This window comes from Cynocephalus volans, chromosome 15, assembly GCF_027409185.1.
Source record: "Cynocephalus volans isolate mCynVol1 chromosome 15, mCynVol1.pri, whole genome shotgun sequence".
Lineage (NCBI taxonomy): Eukaryota > Metazoa > Chordata > Mammalia > Dermoptera > Cynocephalidae > Cynocephalus > Cynocephalus volans.
In genome coordinates, this window is record NC_084474.1 from 52,174,878 (window position 1) to 52,196,100 (window position 21,223).

Genomic DNA, 21,223 nt, shown 5'->3' on the forward strand with positions numbered 1-21,223 from the left:
TTCCACAGGAAAAAACCCAAGATGCAGATAAAGCAAGAATTTTTAACTCCATTTTATAAATGAGGAAATTGAGGTACTGGTGTTAATTTCATCAAACATATTAACCACCTGCCAAGTACTAGAGGTTAAGTAAACAAATTGTGGTGAACAAATAAATGGACACTTGCCTGTCTTCAGTGAGCTTTCAGTCTAGATGAGGAGAGACTTTAAACATAATTCCATAAATAAATACTTAATTTCCATTTAATATGTGGTGTGAAGGGAAAGAACAGGATAATATAAGCATAGATAATAGGTACCCTAACTAATATGAAGGGTCAGAGAATGCTTCCATAAGCAGGTGGTATTTAATCAAACCACAATATGAAAAATAAGTAGGAGTTAAGCAGAGAGAGGACCACTGGAGCCAGAGGCAAACCATGTTAGAAGATCCCTGAGATGGGAAGGAGCTTGGGGTGTTGGGACAGAGAGCAGCTGGGTGGGCTAGAGTGTAGTGAGTAGGGGAAAAGAGTGGTTCCTGATGGGGCTGAAGAGATAGTTGAGAGAGATATGGTTTGGGGTCCTGTTGTCCTTTGGAGGATTTTAGAAAAAGTATGTCCTATATGCATTGGATGCCACTGGGTTTTTATTAGCAGATAGGAGTGACATAATCAGATTTGTTTTTCTAAAAAAGTCATTTCGTCTGCTGTATGGAAAATGCTTTGGAAGTTGGAGGGGAAAGACAAGAGGGGATACAGAAAGACCAGTCAGCATCCAGTAGCCAAGAGTGGTCCAGGAAAGAGGTGATGGTAGCTGTGACCTGAGTGGTGGTATTGGCTATAGGGAAAAAGTGTCAAAAAATTGGCTTTTCAGAATATAGAATTGACTGAATTCAATGATTAAATGGCTATGGTAGGTAAGAGAGAAAATTGTCAAGAATGAATTCCAGGTAATGTGTTTTTCCCAAGATCACATCAGTAATTACAAAGCAAGGACTCAAATTGGTAACTTGATTCCTAATCCATTACACTTTCTACTATACCACTTTGCAGAAAGGGAAGAATCTTAGCTGCTTGTGCTATTGCAGCTGCTGTTATTTTCAAACTATCCAAACATCAGGACTTCCTTAGTCCCACTGTGTAGATCTCATAGGATTTAACTGAGACTCATAGAGTCTGGGCAGAAGACTATACAGGGCTGTATTTTGGACATTAACACCATAAAAATCTTTAAAATAGTCCATTCTTTGTATTAGCTGGACAGAAGAACAAAGGTGTTGCTGATATCTTCATAAGTGTATTCCCTCCACATTTTAAAAGACCTGACAATCTCTTTCATTGGAATCATGACTTTATATTAGATATGGTTTTTATATATAGTTATGGAAGAAAAATATATTTAATCCCTGAAAATAAGCACTGGTTTACATGCCCAGGACATAAAGGAAATTACATCTGTTCTTCCTTTTCGTTTTGTTTGTTTGATTTCTGGATGAAGCTCTGGTTTGGGGATAATGCTAAGTGATTTTAGAGTGTAAAGATTTGAGTCTTTTACCCAGTTGGTGGAAAGGAGAAAGAATAATAGTAGGATGCATGGTGGCATTATAAGTGTCATAGGTAAAACTAAGGCATTATTTTCAAGCCAGTCGAATTTTACTGTCTTAATTATTTTTTAAACTACTTGCAAGACTGGATTATTCCATAGACTGGTACTAATTATGATCTAAGAGAGTGAATCGTAGCAGTGGAATGATTTCTTAGCTGCAAGTTAGTTTTATTTTTCTCAAAGGACGGTGTTTGTAGGAAAATGTGGTAGTGTGAATAGATTTGAATAAACTACGAAATTTTAAATTAAATTAAAAAGCTGTATTTAACATTATAGTCGAGATTTTACACTTCAAATGTCGGGAAATTCTAAATTATAGTTCCCACAACAGCAATAATTCAGCCAAATTGCGCATAAGTATTAAGGCATTAAAGTTAACACTCTGTGCAATCATGTAATAAACTACATATCCATAAGAAAGCCAGTTATGGTAGCTTTGGGAACCATCATTTTGCATTTCCTGACTTGTACATTCAAAATCTGAGTTCAAATGTGTACGAATGTAATTGTGTTGAATTTCCATATGTACAAATACAACTTCAGAAATTGCTGACAGTTTGAAAGAAAATGTAGAATTGCTAATGAAACATATAGATTTTAAATATTCATTGTTATGATTAATAATATTTTTAGAAATATAAAGCATTTATTCTCAAAGAAACTTTCAGGTCAAAAAATATTTGCAATTTTGAGGTTGACATATCTGAATTTTAGAGGGAAATAAGTGAAAAAACCTAATGATAGGTTTGTTTTGTTTTATTACTTTTTTATTGCAGAAGTATTATATATTTATTCAAAAAAAAATAAAAGCAAAATTGAAAAAGTGTTAATGCCAAGATTTTTTCAAAAAGTTTATAGCAATTTACATACTCACCAGAAATGTATAACAGTGCTAATTTTTGCTAACTTAATTGGTTAAAAAATATATCTCATGGTTGCTTTAAATTTCAATTCTTTATACAATACTTTAACTTTTTAACAAACACTGTGTGCCAAGTACTGTTACAACTACTTTACAATATTAACTCATTAGGTCTTCATAATAATTCTTTGAGGTATATAGGTACCCTTGTCCCCATTTTACAGATAGGGAGACTGAGTTACAGAGAAGTTAAGGTATTTGGCTACAGTTACACAGCCAGTAAGTAGGGAATCAGCACTTGAACCCAGACAATGTGTGTCCAGAGTCTGTGCTCTTAACTACTGTTCTTTGCTGCCTATACCAGTGAGAATTTTTTTTTTCTCTTTGTCATTAGTAAGTACTTTTTTTTATAGTGTAAGTATTTAACCATGTGTTGAAAATGTTTTCTTCCACTCTATCACTGGTCTTTTCACTTTTTTTTTTTCTGAGATCCTAAAAACTTTTCTTATTTTCTTTTAATTTTTAGATGATCAAATGTGTCTATGTTAATTCTGTTTTTTGAACACTTCAAACAGTGGAAGAGGTATTTTTTTTTAAAGAGAATCAGGGGCCAGCCCGTGGCTCACTCGGGAGAGCGCGATGCTGATAACACCAAGGCCACGGGTTCAGATCCTATATGGGGATGGCCAGTTCACTCACTGGCTGAGCGTGGTGCTGACAACACCAAGCCAAGGATTAAGATCCCCTCACCAGTCATCTTTTTAAAAAAAATAAAATAAAGTAAATCAGAATTATTATACAAATCAAATTGTTTGCAGTGGCAGTTAATAATTCTTTTATAACAATGTTATCATTTTACCCCTAAAGTTACTGTGTAGTATATACATAATTATTTTTTTTAAATTGCTTGTCATTCCAATAACTCAGATATTCATTGATTACCTAATGGATGCTAAGTATCATTCTAGCAGTTCTGCCCTTTTTCTCCAGCGTTACCAGAGTTTCGCTCTTCACTGATCTTTGCCATCAGTATGCAAGCATGCTCTTTTTCCTCTCTTCTTAAACACTTCCTTTTCTTAACCCCCCTTCCTTTACCTGCTACCACTCCATTTAAACAAAGGACACAGATACACCTCAGTGAGGCTTAATACAGACCACCCTATTTTAAAGTGCAACCCATTCCCCTACCCAGTACTACCAATTTTCTTTACCCTACTCATTATTTCATTCAAAGCGCTTTTCACCTTCTAACATACTATATAATTTAGTTACAAGTACTGTTTATTTCCTTTTTCGCTAGAATCTAAGCTCCATGAAGACAGATCTCACTAGAATGTAGGAGGCTCTCAGTAAATATTTTTTTAAGTGGATAAGAATGCAGTATGCCAAGTAGTGGGGAAACAGAAATATGTAAGATATTGTCCCAGCATTTAAGTAGCTTATGAGAGAGACAGATTCATTTCAGTGTAATGTGGCACATTCTTTGATAGAGATATCCTTGAAAATTTCAGTAGGAAAGAAAGTACTTTTGGCTTAAATGAACATCTCCCTCAGATACAATTTGAAAACCATTGAATTCAAAGATCTACAAATCCATTTTGTTTCTTTTATATCTGTATAATGTACATGTATGCATTTATGTATCCGTGTACAAGATCTCAGTAAAATAGGGTAGGTGGGTTTTTGCAAACATTTAAGCTGAAAGTTTAGTTATATAAATAGTCCTTTAAACATTTATAATCAGATTAATCTGTACTTTTCTGTTTTTTCAGTAATATGTGGTATATCCTATGAATAAATCACCGTATTTTCATCTTTAAACACACCAGTCATTTTTAATATACAGTTCTTTTTCTCTGAACAGAGCGTGTGACCATCTGCGTTGTATAGCCTGTGATTTCTTGGTAGTAAGCTACGATGACTACATGTGGGACAAATCATGTGATTATCTGTTTTTCAGGTATGTTGCTAAAGAACTTCACTTTGTGAAAAATGTACCACGTTATAAACATGTATTTGAACTATACATTCACATTTTCAAATAAAAATTGAGTTCTAAAAATTAATAAATTGCATATATTATGCATTTTTAGTCCCCCACACTAATGCCTAAACAAAGACTATTTTCAGATCCAATTATCAGAATATTTTGCAGCACTTTTCAGTAGCATAAAGAAAAGGGTGAGAGACTTTCTTTCACACATTTTCTGGCAGCCGTTCTCAGGTAAATCCATAGGAGTCTCCCCTAATGTAATAGTTTGTAAACTTTTTTACATCACTTACAACATTGAAAATCTCATGAAAGCTTTGAATTCTCTTCTCACACTCACACACACCACAATTCATATACACAAATTCATGGAAAAATTACAATTTACAAGGTTTCACAGTTTTCAACCCAAATATGAGGGTACTTCAAAACATTGATGGAAAAATCTAATTAAAAGATAATACAAATCCTTTCATGAACTTTTTGAAGACTCCTCGTAAAGCCTAGGGCAGTCCCAAAATACCAGGTCAGGAACCTCTGTCTTAGGTTTAGCCTAATTTGTACTGCCATAGTTGGAAAAGTTAGCTTTTTTTTTTTTTAATTCATTTATTTTTTTATTGAATCATAGTTGATTATACATATTTTTGGGGATTTAATTTTGACATATGTTGATCAAATCAATATTACTAGTATATATATTGTTACAAATTGTACTTATTCTTTATGCCCCTTGTCCAATCTCTCCCTATCCCCTTCTCCCTTCCCCATCCCACCACTGATAACCTTAGATTTCTTCTCTCCCTCTGAAAGAATAATGGTTACTCTGTTGATTTGTTGCCTAGGTGATCTGTCCAATGATGAGAGGTATGTTCAGGTCCCCCAATATTATCATAGAGCAGATGCTTCTTCTGTCATTCTGGAATGGGCTTTATGGAGAGTGACATCCTCTTCTTTTATTTGGTCTCTGCTGGTGACTCTCCTTGTGTCAGTGCACTCCAGTGGCTGATGGACCATGCGTGGTGGTTGTGATATCTAGCCACATTCGTGGCAGCCATGGTTACTGTGGTGGCTGTGGTGGGCCACCTACATGGAGGGGATGTTTTTGGCATGCTCCTTGGTGCTGGTGGTGTGCCTGGTTGTGGAGGGGTTCTGGTCCCTGGCTCGATGCCCTGGGTCCCCAGGCAGGTCCCTGGGGTGCTGGCGGTGTGCCTGGTTGTGGGCGGAGGGTCCGGTCCCTGGCTCCAGGGGCCCCAGGGCACTGGCAGTGTGCCTGGTTGTGGGCGGAAGGTCCTGTCCCCGGTTCCAGCCTCAGGTCCCCTGGTGGGCCTTGATGTGCTGGTGGTGTGCCCGGGCCAGAACTAATTTTTTGTCTCTTGCTTACTTCTAAAAGGGGGGAACTTCCTGTGGGAACCAGTACTTGAGCTGTATGGTTGAGCTAAATTGCTGCTTTGCTGCTGTTTCCCTAGGGAAGGCTTTTTGTGCAGCTCAGGGTTTAATGATTGACCTTATAGGTACTTCCAGCTCTCCAGAGACCTGGTGCACCTGGGTTGAATGGAAACTCAGATCTGTGCCTGAGTCTTTTCATCAAACTGCACCCCGTGCAATTCTGTATTCCTCACCAGTATCCTCTGAGTGGTCCTGCGCTAATTGGGGGGCGGATCGGCTGACCTTGTAGTGTCCCAGTGTTCCCCCAGTGGGCCTGTCTCCACCACCGCCTGTGCTCCAAACACTTCCCGTGTGATGGGCCCTGCACTGGTCCCTTTCAGTGACTCACTGGCCTCTGAGTGGCTCCTTTTTTCAGTTGTTCTGGCTCCTCACTCCTGTGTGGGTCCACAGGAACCCTATTAGTGGTCTTGCTGTCCTGGGGACCACAAAGGCCCTCTTTTCCCTTGCCATCTCCAAGCAACTCCATCTGAAGGGCACAGCTGTGGCTTCGGCCATCTCCTGCTCTATGTGCTCAGCAGCTCCAGCCTTAAAGCGGCCGTGGCATGAAGCACTCTGAGCAGTTTTTTCTTCCTCTCATCATGGCTTCTCCCATCTTCATAAACTCCATAGGTCTCTCCTCCTCTTCCCCTGAGCTCTAGTGACCCCAGTTTGGCTGTTGTTACATTTTTATAGTTGTAAATTAGTTGATTTGTGGGAGAGAGGGACACTGGGGACCATCTATTGTGCCATCTTGACTGGAAGTGACTTCAGAAAAGTTAGCTTTAATTTCAGGTTCATTTTGCCTTTTCTGACTTTTCTAAACTCTCTGCTGTTTACTGTCTTCTGGTTGATCTAATAAGTGATTAGTAATTCCCGTATGTCACCAGGAGGAACCATGAATTTTTATAAAACTAGCATAAAGTAATAAAATCCATGTATTATCAAAACAGTGGGTGAGCACAGACATAAAGTAAGTGAATGGTGACTTAGTTGGTACTTGAGGAACTTGCAGTGTCTCAGGGTCATCAAGAACATCAGTTGGTTTACCCTAGATCTGTGGCAGCCTAGTTTGAAAAAGTACACACTTTTGGATAAAACTGACAACTAGGCGATTTATTACACTTTCAAAAATAAATAGTAGTAGTTATTTAAATTGGTAGAAAATATTATTTCAGCCCTCAGGATGCTTAGGAATGTGTTTGGGAGATAGGAGAATGGAATAACTACAGAATAAGGCTGTTTCCACCATCCAAATATAAATCATTGATATGATACAGGGTAAGGTAGATACACTTAACCCTGAGGCAGTTTCATTGTCCATATTTTACAGATGAGGGAAATAAGTGTATCCTAGCTTTGACAAGTTGTAGAATTTTCTAAAAGAAACATAAGCTATAATTGTTGACCACCTTGCCACAATAGCTAAATAAGATGCTTTTATTTTTCTATTAAATCATTTGTTTTTTTAAGGGAAAATAATGGAATGGGTCCTTTCTAAGTTTTAAAGATATGTGCTTCTTAAAAAGCATTTGAAATGTCCTAATTAGATCCCTGGCTATTTATGATTCCAATTCCTAAAATCTCTAATTAAGGATTTAGTCAACAATCAAATGTTAAGTTTGTCAAAATGTATTGCAGATTAAATAAAGGACATTTTCCTTCATTTAACCAATTTAGCTTTGGATGTTGTATTAGTCAGGGTTCTCCAGAGAGACACAACCAATAGGATGAGAGGGGATTTATTAGTGGAATTAGCTCACGCAATTGTGAAGAGAAGTCCCACAATAGGCCACCTGCAAACTGAACACAGGTAGTGTGGCTCAGTCCAAGTCCAAAGGACTTAGAACCAGGGAAGCCTATAGCATTCTTGGTATAAGTCCAGGAACCCAAAAGCTGTAGAGTCTTGAGCTCTGATGTCCACAGACAGGAGAGAAGAGTGTATCCCAACTCCAGTGGATAGAGAGAGAGATTTGCCTTTTTCTCCATTTTTTACTCTCTTTGAGGCCCCTGCAGATTGGATGGTTCCCACCTATATTAAGGGCAGATCTCTCCCAACCAGTCCACTCAGGCGCTCATGCTTATCCCTTCTAGAAACACCCTCATGGACACATTTAAAAAGATAGCTTTACCAGGTTTCTCCATATTTGTTAATCTAATCAATTTGGCACCTAGAATTAATCTTCACAGATTTTTTTTAATTTCTGATAAAATTTACATGATTCATTTCCTCCTTAGTTCACCATAACCTTAGCTAAGTAATTTAGCTAGTCAGAGTCTCAGTTTCCTGAAATCAGACATTTCACCCAGAAAATCTTTCGGGTTTTGTTGCATTCTAACCATTCTAACCTGCCTGAATTTTCTACACTACAGTACTGAATGTGGTGCCCGTTGACCACTAGAGGGCACTTTGTAGCCTGCCTTCTTTCAGAGTGATATCTACAAGTAAAGGATAGCACTGGATTTCTTTTTTATTACTTATACTGTAATTCATTGTTTCACTTTGTATATTTTTCATCATTTTCACTTTTATTTTTTTTATTTTACCACAGAATTATTATGAAAATCATAATTTATTTTTATTAGTTAAACCTAAATTCACTTCTCTAATCTTTTTTTATAACAGCATCAAAACTAATGGTTATCATTTATTTATATGATGGTCCTGCTCATTGATTTAATTGTCTTAACATATTAACATTTATTTCAGGATAGGCATATATTTTATTGCTGATAGTATAAATAAACAGATCATTGAAACAAATTAAAGATACAGTCTGAGTTCAACATATAGAAATAACAGGCATTTTCTTCTCTATTAATGATTTTTTTAAATTTTAACATTCATTTGTACATATTTATGGGGTATAGTGTGTTGTTTCAATACGTGCATATACTGTACAATGATTCACTTATGGTAGATAGTATAGTTTTCTACCCATCAATCCACCGTTTCTCCTCCCCCATACCCCCTCACCTCCCATTCTCTGGTAACCATTATTCTACTGACTACTTCTTGTAGTATTTTTTTTTTAATTCCACATAAAAGTGAGATCATATGGTATTTGTTGTTCTGTGCCTGACTTACTTCACTTAACATGATGGTTTCCAGTTCCATCCATGTTACTGCAAATGATAGGATATCGTTTCTTTTTATACCTGAACAGTATTCCGTTCTGTATATATACCACAATTTTTTAATCCATTCATCTCTTGGCTACTGTGAATAGCATTGGGATGAACGTGGGAGTGCAGGTGTCTTTTTTGATATATTGATATCATTTCCTTTGGGTATATACCCAGTAGCAGGATAGCTGGATCATAAGATAGATCTATTTTTAGTTCTCCTAGGAACTTCCATACTGTTTTCCACAATGGCTATACCAATTTACATTCCCACCAACAATGTATGGTTTCTGTTTTCTCCACATCCTTGCCAGCATTTGTTATTTTTTGTCTTATTGATATTAGCCATTCTAACTGGGATGAGATGATATCTCATTGTGGTTTTAATTTTCATTTCCTTGATGATTAGTGGTTTTGAGTAATTTTTTTGAGTAACATTTTTTCATGTGCTTGTTGGTCATTTATATGTCTTCTTTTGAGAAATGTCTGCTCAGGTCCTTTGCCCATTTTTTAATTGGGTTATTGGGGTTTTTTGCTATCGAGTTGTTTGAGTTCCTTATGTATTCTGGATATTAACCCCTTGTCTGATATGTAGTTTGCAAACACTTTCTCTCATTCTGTAGGTGGTCTCTTCAGTTTGTTGATAGTGTCCCTTGCTGTACAGAATTTTTCAGTTTGATACAGTCCTATTTGTTTATTTTTGCTTTAGTTGCCTGTGCCTCTATAGTCTTGTTCAAAAAAGTGCTGCCCACTCTAATTTCGTGTAGCATTTCCCATTTTCTTCCAATAGTTTCATAGTTTGGGGTCTTAAATTTTGGTCTTTAATCCATTTTGAGTTGATTTTTTGTGTGGTGAGAAATAGGGGTCTAGTTTCAATCTTCTGCACGTGGCTATCTAGTTTTCCCAGTACCATTTATTGAAGAGGCTGTCCTTCCTCTATAGTATATTTTTAGCACCTTTGTCAAAACTTAGTTGGCTGCAAGTGTGTGGGTTTATTTCTGGTCTCTCTATTCCATTCCATTGGTCTATTTGTCTGTTTTTATCCCAGTACCATGCTGTTTTGGTTACAATAACTTTACAGTGTACTTTGAAGTCAGGAGGTGTGATGCCTCCAACTTTGTTCTTTTTTTGTTCAAGATTGCTTAGCTATACAGAGTCTTTTGTGGTTTCTTACAGATTTTAAGATTGTTTTTCTGTTTCTGTGAAGAATATCATTAGTATTTTGATAGGGATTGCACTGAATGTGTAAATAGATTTGGGTAAAATGGACATTTTTATAATTCTTCCAACCCAAGAACATGGGATATCTTTCCATCTATTTGTGTCTTCTTTGATTATTCATGAAAATTTTCTATAGTTATTTCATTAGAAGCCTATTATTCTCTCTCCACTTGCCATATTGCAGGCTTTTACAATATGGCATAGGTGAGTATCTGAGGTAGGAGGTGAACCAACATTCTTCCCATTTTATTCTCATATCATGTCATTTCTGAGAGGACAAATCAATAATTCTTCAGCCTTTTAGGTCATTGTGTTCTATGACAGCCTAAATAAATAGACTTTGAGGATCATATTAAAAAGTACTGAATATCAAAGAAATATCAGAAAAAGAATATTGTTAATGTGAAGGGACCAAGGTTGTTTATTGTTCAGATATTATAAATATGGTAAAATAAAGCAATTAGAACTTTTTTCTTTGAGTCATTAAGCACTGAACAAAGCCACTATGGTAAAACCTTTCTGTTTTACTAATAGGAACAACATGCCAGAATTCCACAAATTAAAAACAAAGTTGATAAAGAAGAAAGGAACACGGGCATATGCCTGCCAGTGTAGCTGGAGAACTATTGAAGAACTAACTGACCTTCAGACAGATCATCACCTTCGTTGGGTTTGTGGTAAACATTAAGAATGTAGACTTTTGGGCCGGCCCGTGGCTCACTCGGGAGAGTACGGTGCTGATAACACCAAGGCCCCGGGTTCGGATCCCATATAGGGATGGCCGGTTCGCTCACTGGCTGAGCGTGGTGCTGACAACACCAAGTCAAGGGTTAAGATCCCCTTACCGGTCATCTTTAAAAAAAAAAAAAAAAAGAATGTAGACTTTTCACATTTGAACAAATGCATCCATGAGAGATCTTCATTAATCATCATAAATATTAGGTAAAGGTACATAGCAATATCATGTCCTTTGGAAAAAGACAGTGAATTTTATTTAATTTAACTACAGAAATTTTTGAAGACCAAATGGACTTGGGAAGATAAAGTGCTATAACACTTTGGAATTATTCCTTTCTGATATATGGGCATTTCACTTAGTAAGGTAACAAGTATACAAATTCTTTGCAAGCCTATCTCCTATCTCCATTTTGATTATGGAGTTTCATACAAATATGTAGCCTTTCGTTAGCAACTGAAGTGTTGGCTGCTAATACACGTAGTGTAAACATTCCTCATATATAGCAGTTAAATGGGGATAAAGCTGGCCAGGGCAGAGAGGTCATTGTAGGGGTGTCTATATCACCTTCTCCAGTCTTATCTGTTGTTGCCAAAGATCATAATTTATACATAGCAGAAACCAGGTGATCAGTGGTTTTCAGGAATACAGGTAAGTTGTAAAAACACTGCCTTACATCTGATCTTATCTTACCAACTCAAAGCAGTGTTATGAACAATAATGATAAGTATATGTTACCAGTTTTAGCTTATTTCTCCTCCTTTTGTTCATTTAGGTTGCAAAAGTTATTTAGTTTTCTGTTTTAACAAACATCCATTTATATATAAAAAAAATGTTTGATATACCTAAAAATCACAAAAATGATAATACAAACTGGTCATTGTTGGATTTTCCAGGTACTTTCTAGCCATTTTTAGGCATTACCTAAAACTTCATAAAGTGAAGTAAACAGCAAGTAAGATAATTTTTCAGGCAGCCTGTGGATTTTTCTTTTAGGATCAGGCTGACATATTGTTTATTAAATGAGTACATGAAAAGAGAAATAAAGCATAACTAAACCATCAGGTATCAGGTAACCTACTGGGCTTCTTCTTGACATCAATGAAAGTTGAGGAACATTTAGGAAATAATTTACCTCAAAGTTTCCAGCTCCCAGCCCCATCAAGAGATTCTGGGTACTTGCTAATCTGCCACATGTGTCTACTATATAGTTCAAATGTGTGACATAGGGCACTCTGAAAGGGAAAAATTGAAGCAAAGTTATGATCTGCTTAGTCTTATGCCGAATCCATTTCAACCACCCTACTGAAGTGAGGAATCACTAAAATCCTCACTTGCTTACTTGTAAAACTTACTTTAATAAATCTAGCTTGCAACCTAACAGATCTCATAGTGGCCAACACTCACATTTTTATATTAAGTATATGTCTACGGATATTATCTTTCGATAAAAATTCTTTACTTTCTAAAGTTACATCTCTTTGTAATTGTGTCAGGAATATAGGAGGATATGGACTGAAGTCACCTATTCTAAAAAGCAACAGAACAACAAGATCCGCACATTCAGAACTTCATGGAATTTGGCACATTAGTGCCAAATCATAATGGTGATTTTTTTTTTTTTTTTAATACCAGTGAGCAAATTTACTAACTCATTAACTTAAAAAAATTTTCAACGACTTTGCCTGTTCTTTGGAGGGACAAAATTATCTTGTTTCATTTTTTTTCTTTTATTATTATTTTATTAAAACTATCCTGAAAGTGGCATACATTGCCCATATTTGGTATCCCATAATAACAATTACAATAATTCCTTAATGTCAGAAATGTATGCATGAGTTCCCCTTTTTTTGGCAATTTATATACTTTTTAATATTGTACTATTTTTAATCTAAAATGTGGAAAGAATATTGTGTTTGTATACAAATGGATAATTATTACCAGTTGTAATTTAAGCCAAAATGCAACCATTTTAGTATCAATATAGAAAAAAGAGCATAGTTTCTGTAAATTAAAAGTGCGAAGTCTCTAAAACTTTCAAGATGTTTTGCCTATTTGTTTTCAATGTGTGTAATAATTTTCTACCTTTGCCAACTGTCTATTGTCAAGCCAGGTAACTATTTTATTTGAACTGTATATACTCTCATACCCTTATCCTGCCTAGACATGAGTAAATAATAAATAGCTTTACTCTGTATTTACTTTTTTTATAGCAAATATTTATATGGGCATTAATTTGAAATAATTTTGATAATTTCTTTAAAAATGTCAACAAAAAAGTTTCTAGCCATGCAGGTAAACAGAGAATTTATTTATTCACATTGGTGAAGAGAAGCATGCCATAAGTTTAAGAGTGTGAGAGAGAGTGTGTGTGTGTGTACATGCATGTGTAAAAAAGAGCATGGTATTCAGAGGAATAGGTCCAAGTTCAGGAAGAACAGACCATGTTGATACAGTGACAAACTATATCCAGACCCTGTTTGTTGATGTCGGTAAACTTAAAACCCTTTTTTTCTTGGGCCAAAGAAAATGGCATCAGATTATGAATCTAAATCGCTTTCCCTCTTTTTACTGACTTAATATTTCAAAATACTGGCGGGGGAAGTCATTGCATTCAGTAATACTGTGATGAAGCTTAGCAGTAAATTTCAAATGCTGATTTTTCTTAGCTTTTATGTTCTTAACAAAATCTCTACAGCCAACATACTGCTCCCAGTAGTCAGACATATCTATTGTTCAAATAGTTCCTGAAGCGAAGAAAAAATTCAAAATATACAGTTTCTTTAGAAGTTTTACATCTTATATTTCTTTGGGTTTGTTACACAATTTTATACCTTGTTTTAAAAGCTTATATAAGTGGATGGTAATTAAATTTGACATTCCCCAAATGCCTTGAGATATACATGACTAAATGAAGAGTTACAGAATTAGAATTGAGAGTTATGTCCCTTAGAAAGTTACTTTTTGGGCTTCATTTGCCTCATCTGTATGAATGGTGATATCTCTCTTGTAAGCTTGTTGTAAAGATGAAATCGTATAACATATGAAAAGTGACTAGCGTAGTGTTCAGTTTAGAATAAGTGCGTCATAAGTGTTCTCATTCTTTTTCCTTCTAAAATGAATATTGTCTAAAGTAATAGTGGAGCATGTTTCTTACAGCAGATCATTTGTCTACATGTTTGTTTTATTCATTCTCTATTTATTTTATAACTAGTGAATGTAAACATAGCCACCTTTATTTTATATAAGCTGAAGCTACAACTTTCCTAAAAAAAAATGCTCCCCCTAGCCTCCCTCTTCCTGTGTGGCTTAAACCGAAGTGGGTCATCATGAAGCCATTCCAGGTTTCTCACAATATCTTTTCAGTTTCTTCTTCCTCTCCTTTCCTTCTCCTCCAGCCAACCTGTCTACCACTGCTCTTGAGACACACCTCACATTTTACTGCCCTCCCTCATCTTATCAAATTCCCACTCATTTTTCAAAGCCAGCATCTTGTACACCAGTGGTTCTCAAAGTGAGGTCCGCTCTCAGGGGAGTCTGCAAGAGTCTTTAGGAGGTCCACAAGGTCAAATATTTTCATAACACTAAGACACTAATTTCCTTTTTCACCACGATGATGTTTGCACTGATGGTGCAAACGGTAGGTAACACTGCTGGCCCCTCACTAAGCACCATTCAAAGTGGTGGCGCCATGCACTTGTGGTAAAAAAAAGCCAGCTTCACTTAAGAATGTCCTTGATAAAGGCATTAAAAAATACTAATTGTATTAATTTCAGCCTTCAAAAACATCTTTTTAATATCCCATGTGATTAAATAGGAAGTACACATAAAGCGCTTGTGCAGTTGTCTGAGTTGTAAGCTGAACAAACCATTTTTTTCATGGAAGCCATGTTTGCTTGAAAGAACAACCGACAGTCACACTATGGGCATTCTGAAAATTAATAAAGTGAGTCACCTCCAGGAAAATAATTGACAGTATTCTAAGTGAAAATTAGAGTTTTGGAAAACTTGTATACACCACCACGAGCACGACGGCTTCCCCAATACTTAAATTCTTTCCTGATGAGACTAGTGGTGATAATAACAAGCGATTTTTTTTTTTTTTTTGATACTATACAATGAAATATGACAGTATTTGGAAGCTCTGTATAATTCATCAAACCAATATTGCCAAATAACTAATGCAAGCTATAACAAAAGCATGCATTTAAAGTGTGAGAGAGACCAGTGGGTTTCAACGTAAAGAGTACTGAAAGTTTATTTGATATAACTTCAGTTTCCATGTTGCAACTAACTTTTAAGAAACTAGCACTTGTCAAGTTTTGATGTAGTAGTGAAGAATAGCCACAATTCTCTAAAAAGACTATTAAAATACTCTTCTCTTTTCCCACTACATGTCTGTATAAGGCCTAATTTTCTTCTAGGGCTTCAACCAAAACAACCTATCTCAAGAGAGTGAACACAGCAATAGGTAGGAGAATCCAGCTGTCTTCTGTTAAGGCAGAGATTTTAAAAATTAACAGAAATGTAAAACAAATGCCACTCTTCTCCATACATCTGTTTTGGAAAATACAGTTATTGTCATAAAAACTTGATAATGTGTAATGGGTTTATTAAGTATATACTACTTACATGTTTTTAGTGTTCTTAGTTTTAATTTCTAATACAATAAATATCAATAGATATAACCACCAAAAAAAAAAAGTACTTTGAGATTCACAGTCATTTTTAGGAGTTGTAAAAAGGTCCTGAGGCCAGAAAGACTGAGAATTACTGTACACAATCCTCCCTACCCACACCCCACCCCAGCCTAAAGATGTGATTTCTGCTCCTACCATCTGCCTTTGAACTTTCTATTTCTTATATAATACCTTGCACTGTAATTATTTCTGTGCTTATTGTGTTCCTCTTGGAGATTAGATTTCGAGCTCTTGAAGTCTCTCAGTGGTACAGGGGAAACTATCTGGGAGAGTCGTCCCACTACCTGGGGCACTGAATAAGCTGCTGTGTCTTTGGGCTCCTCTGTAAAATGAGCCTTCTAGGTTGAAAATGGTATGAATACTCATTTCCTTCTAGGTTGAAAATGGTATGAATACTGTTCCTCTAAAAATACCTTGGTGGCCCCAGTGTTGTGCTATCCACACTTTGGCAGATATGGTATGTAGTAGAGTTCAGATTCTGGGGTGAGAGAGACATGGGTTTCAAAAAGATACCATCTGTGTCTTCTTGGAGCTTTCAGACAGCAGAGGAAAAAAGTGAACCACTTACTACTGAGATGGCTGATGAATGCTCTCGGAGAGAAGTAAATGGGTCCTTACAGAGGACAGGCATTTAAATCAGGGTGACACGGAAGGAGATTCTTCCTCCTTGTAGGAGATGAACTGAGGCAGTAGACAGCTTGATGTGTTCTGAGGAACTACATGTAAATTGATTCAGCTTGATTTTTACAGTGAATGTGGAGAAACGGAGTGGTAAGACCTGAGGCTGCACTAGAGAGGTAAGTAGGATTGATTTAAGAATTAAACCTGTTCTACATAGTCCCATGGTATGCAAATTGAACTAATTGGAAGAAGCAGTTGAAAGATGACAAGCACTTTTCCAAGTGACATGTATTCTGTGTGTGGTACTGTTGTTCACAGTTACTCTCTCCTCTCTCTCCAGGAGGTTTGTACATCCTCACCTGTAGAACTCAGGAGGAGAAGAATGACATCCCCACTCTCTGAGAATGAAAGGATCTCAGTCCTAAGAAAGCCATGCTCAGTGAAGGCAGGGTGAGGGCATGAGGAGTTCCCTTACCATGCAATGGGCGTTCCAGAAAACGTGGTGAATGGAGTGGGTCAGGGGGCAGTGGTGGGGGAGGGTGGGGAAGCAAGGCATGGCAAGAGATGAGGAAGAAGAATGGAGCAGTATTGGGTTGAGAGACTGGAAGGAACTTATTATTTGAACCAAAAAGCAATATGATCAGAGCTCTAGGCAGATTGACTGGCCTCAAGGATCTAACTGAAACTGGTCCCTACTAGAAACAAGGTAGTTTCCGTGTGTGATGTAGGCTCAGATACTGGCCCTGGTTGGTGACCCAGGCTGCTAGACTGATGTTTTTTTGCATCCAGGTCAGCAGTCTACAACCTTTGCTTTCAGTTTTGGGTAGAATTCATTTAAATAGGATCCACATTGTTAGCAGACTGCAAAGTTCATCTCTGACTAGAAAAGTACACAGTACTTTTTAAAAAGTGTGCTGAAATGAACTCATTGTCTTCAGAAGGCCATTTACAGGCACTCTGAGTACTTGGAAGTGAGGCTAAGGACTAACTGTTATTGAGGTATTGTTCATCAGAGCAACTTAGTATCAGGGGACTGAGAAGATTGGGATACAGATAGATAAAAAAGGCTGGAAAATAATGAGGACCCAGGCTCCAGTTTTGCTGGAGATCAATACCAGAAGAGAAGCAAGAAGGATTGGACCCATGAGGTAGTTTCATCATTATTCATACTTACAGGTGAGGAAACTGAGGCACAAAGAAATTTGCCCAAAGTCACATAGGTTGTAAATAGAGTAGGATTCATCTGTGCATGAAGAGAAGAAGTACCTTTCTGTAAGAAGAACTAGAGCAGAGCGTCAATTGAGTAACACAGGGCTTTCACCCTCACATTCCCCTGCAGAGCGCTCACGGACTAACATGAACACACTGGAGTATGAGAATATGCAATCCCAGTTTTTCTAGAATAGTACTTCCAGATATTTTGTGTGATTTTCTTTAGAGGAAGCAAAATACAGTGCCCAAGTATAATAGCTAGGTTTAAGGTTGTCTCCTGATGCTCATGGACAGGTGGTAGCTTCGAGGAAGAGTATGAGAAGCAGGCCAGTTAAGCACAGCAGTAAAGAGTTGCATAATCCATGAGTCAAATCTGCCACGGGCTCACAGATGAAGAATGAGAGACTGCCATAGATTTGATATAACTCTGGGACAGCATTGGGACCTGGGTTCTTATCTGGCTCAGTAGTTTTCAACCCTGGCTCCAGGTTGAGTCAACTGAAGAGCTATAAAAAGTGCCAGTATGTAGGCCCAGACAGTCTAATTAATTTGTTTGCAGTGAGGCCCAAGCATCAGTACTTTTTAAAAACTCTCCCAGTTATTCTAGTGTGCAGCCAAGATTGAAATCCACAACAGCAATAAGACCTTGGGCATGTCACTTTCCTTTTGGGGCTTAAGTATTCTCACCTGTAGAAAAAAATTATTTTCTAAGAGCTCTTACTGCCAGTATAAAAACACAAGGTTATACTAAATGATTTTTAATTTCCCAGGATTAAACTTTCATGAATCTCTTTTGAAGATGTAATCATTCTAAAATGGTTATTTCATTTAGGATTCGGTGCATATTGTCATCAGTGTTTCTCTTAGTCTCTAGAAACAGTGTGGTGTCGATGCCAAGTCAAGCTTTGAGTTCCGTAATGACTCACTCACCTTACACAAAAAATAGCAACCTCCAAATGAGGACAGTGCGAATCCTTCCCTCCTAGGAGAGGCATCTCAGTGCATGTGTCCCTCTAGAAAGTGAGATATTAGTACCATCTTCCATTGCAAAGAGCAGCACTTATTAACAATAGTAGGTAGAAAGCAGGACTCTAGAAAGTGCATGGAAAATAATTTTAAGTCAATAGGAAAACTTTACATAACTTAGAAGCCAGGATAAGTTCTTAAATTCAAGATTTTTTAAAAGTGACATTCACAAGGTATGTAGGGAAAATTGTAGATTTGTTATCAAATAACTTTTTCAATTTATTTTCTTAATGTTTAGATAGAAAATTATTTTCTCAACATAAAAACAAAGGAAAACATCACAAATTGAATTTAAAGTCAATTGATAAAGGACAAATTTAACATACAAAGATTAATATCCTTAATGCATAAAGAACTCTTAAAAATGAATTAGAAAAATCTTAACAGAAATTTGGCGAAGGACATGAGCAGACAAGTCACACACCCCAAAAAAACACTCGTGGCTAATAAGTACATTCTAAGATGTTCATAGAAATGGAAATTAAAGCAGAAAAATGAAATTTTTCATTTCTCAAACTGAAAAAATATACTATAATACAATACTGGTGCTATGAGAGAAACTGTCAAATCTAGTTACAATTAAACAATGTTAATCTAGTGTTAAGTATAAATTGGTAAAAATTCTTGGAAAACAGATTAGATTCATAATTGGATTAAAATATTCATACACTTTCAACCAATTATCCTAATTCTTAAAACCATGAGCAAATAATCAAAGAAAATTTATACTTTTTAAATGTGGAAGGCAGTTATATAAAGGAAAAAATTAGGAATAAACTTATGAAATAATTTAATGCCTTATTTTTTACATTTTTCTTGAGGGATGGGATTAAACAAGATGTGTTTTAGTTGAATTAAGGCATATCCTATTATAAATATCTCCAACCTCAGCATTCAGTTCTAGATGGACCCAGCAAATGCCTTTTAAGACCCTTCCCTCTGTCCTTGGTTTCTTTCTGCAACTGTCTATACACTAAACACCACTTGGACTTCTTTCCACTCAGCTTTTATGGAAGAATTTTAGATATTTAATTTAGTTACAGCACAAATTTTTTTTGAAATATCCCAGATCCAGTGATAAGCCAACAGAATGAGAAGGAAAGGTTTGTATGACCCATGACCCCAACTGTAAAGACATGGATAATGTGTGCACTCGTGAAGCTCAACACCATGTCCTCAGCAAAGGAGTTTCACCCACTTTTTGCCTTTGCCCTTGTTTATCAGCAGAGTCTACCCCTAAAGGAGCTGCTGCATTAAGTGAGGTTAGGTGCACAGGCATGGAGTCAGACTGCCTGGTTTGAATCCTGGCTCTACGATTTAAGGGACATGTGATAGTCTACATACAGGTCACTTATTGTACCCTCCCACCCCCAAGCCTCTTCTCCCCAGCCTGTGAAACAGGGATAATAAGAATGCTCACCTCACAGTAATGTGGGAGGAAGTGCATGAAATAATCTAGGCAAAGTATTTAGCAAAGCCCCTGGCACATAGTAATTGCTTAGTAAATATAAATTATTTGCTAAGATCTCTGTTCAATGTAAAAATGCATGCCTTAAGACTTTCTGCCATGATTCTAGATTGGTTTCCTCCTTCTACATTATTCCTGCTTTGCCTCAAACATGTTTTAGTCCCACCAAGCTTCAATCTTACAGCAGGAAACCCAAAGTGACCTGTTTAAAGGGCGCCTTCAAAGCACAAGCGTATTACTGAAGTGCCCACCTGCACTGTGGCAGGTGTGTGGCAACAGGCCCTAGAGGCACTAGTCATAAGACAGGAGTAGGGGTTGGTAAAACATGGGTCATTTCCTAATGAATTATAATAATTGGCTTTTAATGTCAGGTGTCTTTGACCTTGCCCAACACCAGACATCAAAAGTCTACAGGCAGAATTGGTGCACTTAGGCTATTTCACAACCTAGTGAAATTCAACACTAGACAGCACCCTGTTTCACATCATTGATTTTAATGTGATCAGAATCGAAACTGCTAACCTATGTGTCAATGCTAGAGAGAGACACTGGTCCCAGAGAAGGAAAAAGAAAAGCACTTCTCAACCTTTTATGGTTCTTGGTGATTTTGAGTCAGCTGGGTTTTTTTGTTGTTGTTTTAAGATTACTGGTAAGGGGATCTTAACCCTTGGCTTGGTGGTGTCAGTACCACGCTCATCCATTGAGCTAACTGGCCATCCCTATATAGGATCTGAACCCGCGGCCTTGGTGTTATCAGCACCGTACTCTCCCAAGTGAGCCACGGGCCGGCCCTTGAGTCAGCTGTTGAGTCATCAAGTCACATTCTGAGCTCAACTCTGGCCATTCCTGAGCAAAGGAGAGAGGCCCTGAAGCGGCCTTTATAGGAGTGGAGCTAGTTACAGTGAGAAAGAAAGGGACAAATTTGGCTCCAGGGACTCAGGGATTTTAAAAGACCCACCATTCTGAGCACTACAGACTTAGCGAAACTAATAAATTGAGATTCTAGCCCATAGGGGGCAGACCTGCACTGAGGACCAGGTCTCATTTCTTTGTTGAGCTTTGGTCTCTCAGGAAAAGCACCCAAAACACTTTTCTGTGTTGCATTTTTCATTAAAATCTGTCCACTATTGTTAACAGTATGCCTAGTGGTGGGGTTAAATGTTTTTCTCTGACTGAAAATAGAAATCCTCCCTAGTCTAAACTACCTGTCTTTGTTTTTAAAAGAAAAGGATAGGCACCAAATTCTTGAATCTTA

General features: G+C 37.0%; 1 protein-coding gene across 4 annotated transcripts in view; it reads left to right on the plus strand.

Annotated features, from left to right (window-relative positions):
- Positions 1-13,087, plus strand: part of CFAP418 (cilia and flagella associated protein 418) — a 30,429-nt gene extending 17,342 nt beyond the window's left edge. For 2 of the 4 annotated variants that reach the window (XM_063079797.1, XM_063079800.1), the window contains 2 exons: positions 4,311-4,406; positions 10,740-11,716. In XM_063079797.1, the coding sequence (XP_062935867.1) occupies positions 4,311-4,406; positions 10,740-10,893 (250 nt within the window). In that variant the 3' untranslated portion in view covers positions 10,894-11,716. Of the gene's footprint in view, positions 1-4,310; positions 4,407-10,739; positions 11,717-12,437 lie in introns of those variants that run through there. The other 2 variants (XR_010021791.1, XM_063079798.1) reach the window with 2 other exon arrangements.
- The last annotated feature ends 8,136 nt before the right edge of the window (positions 13,088-21,223 follow it).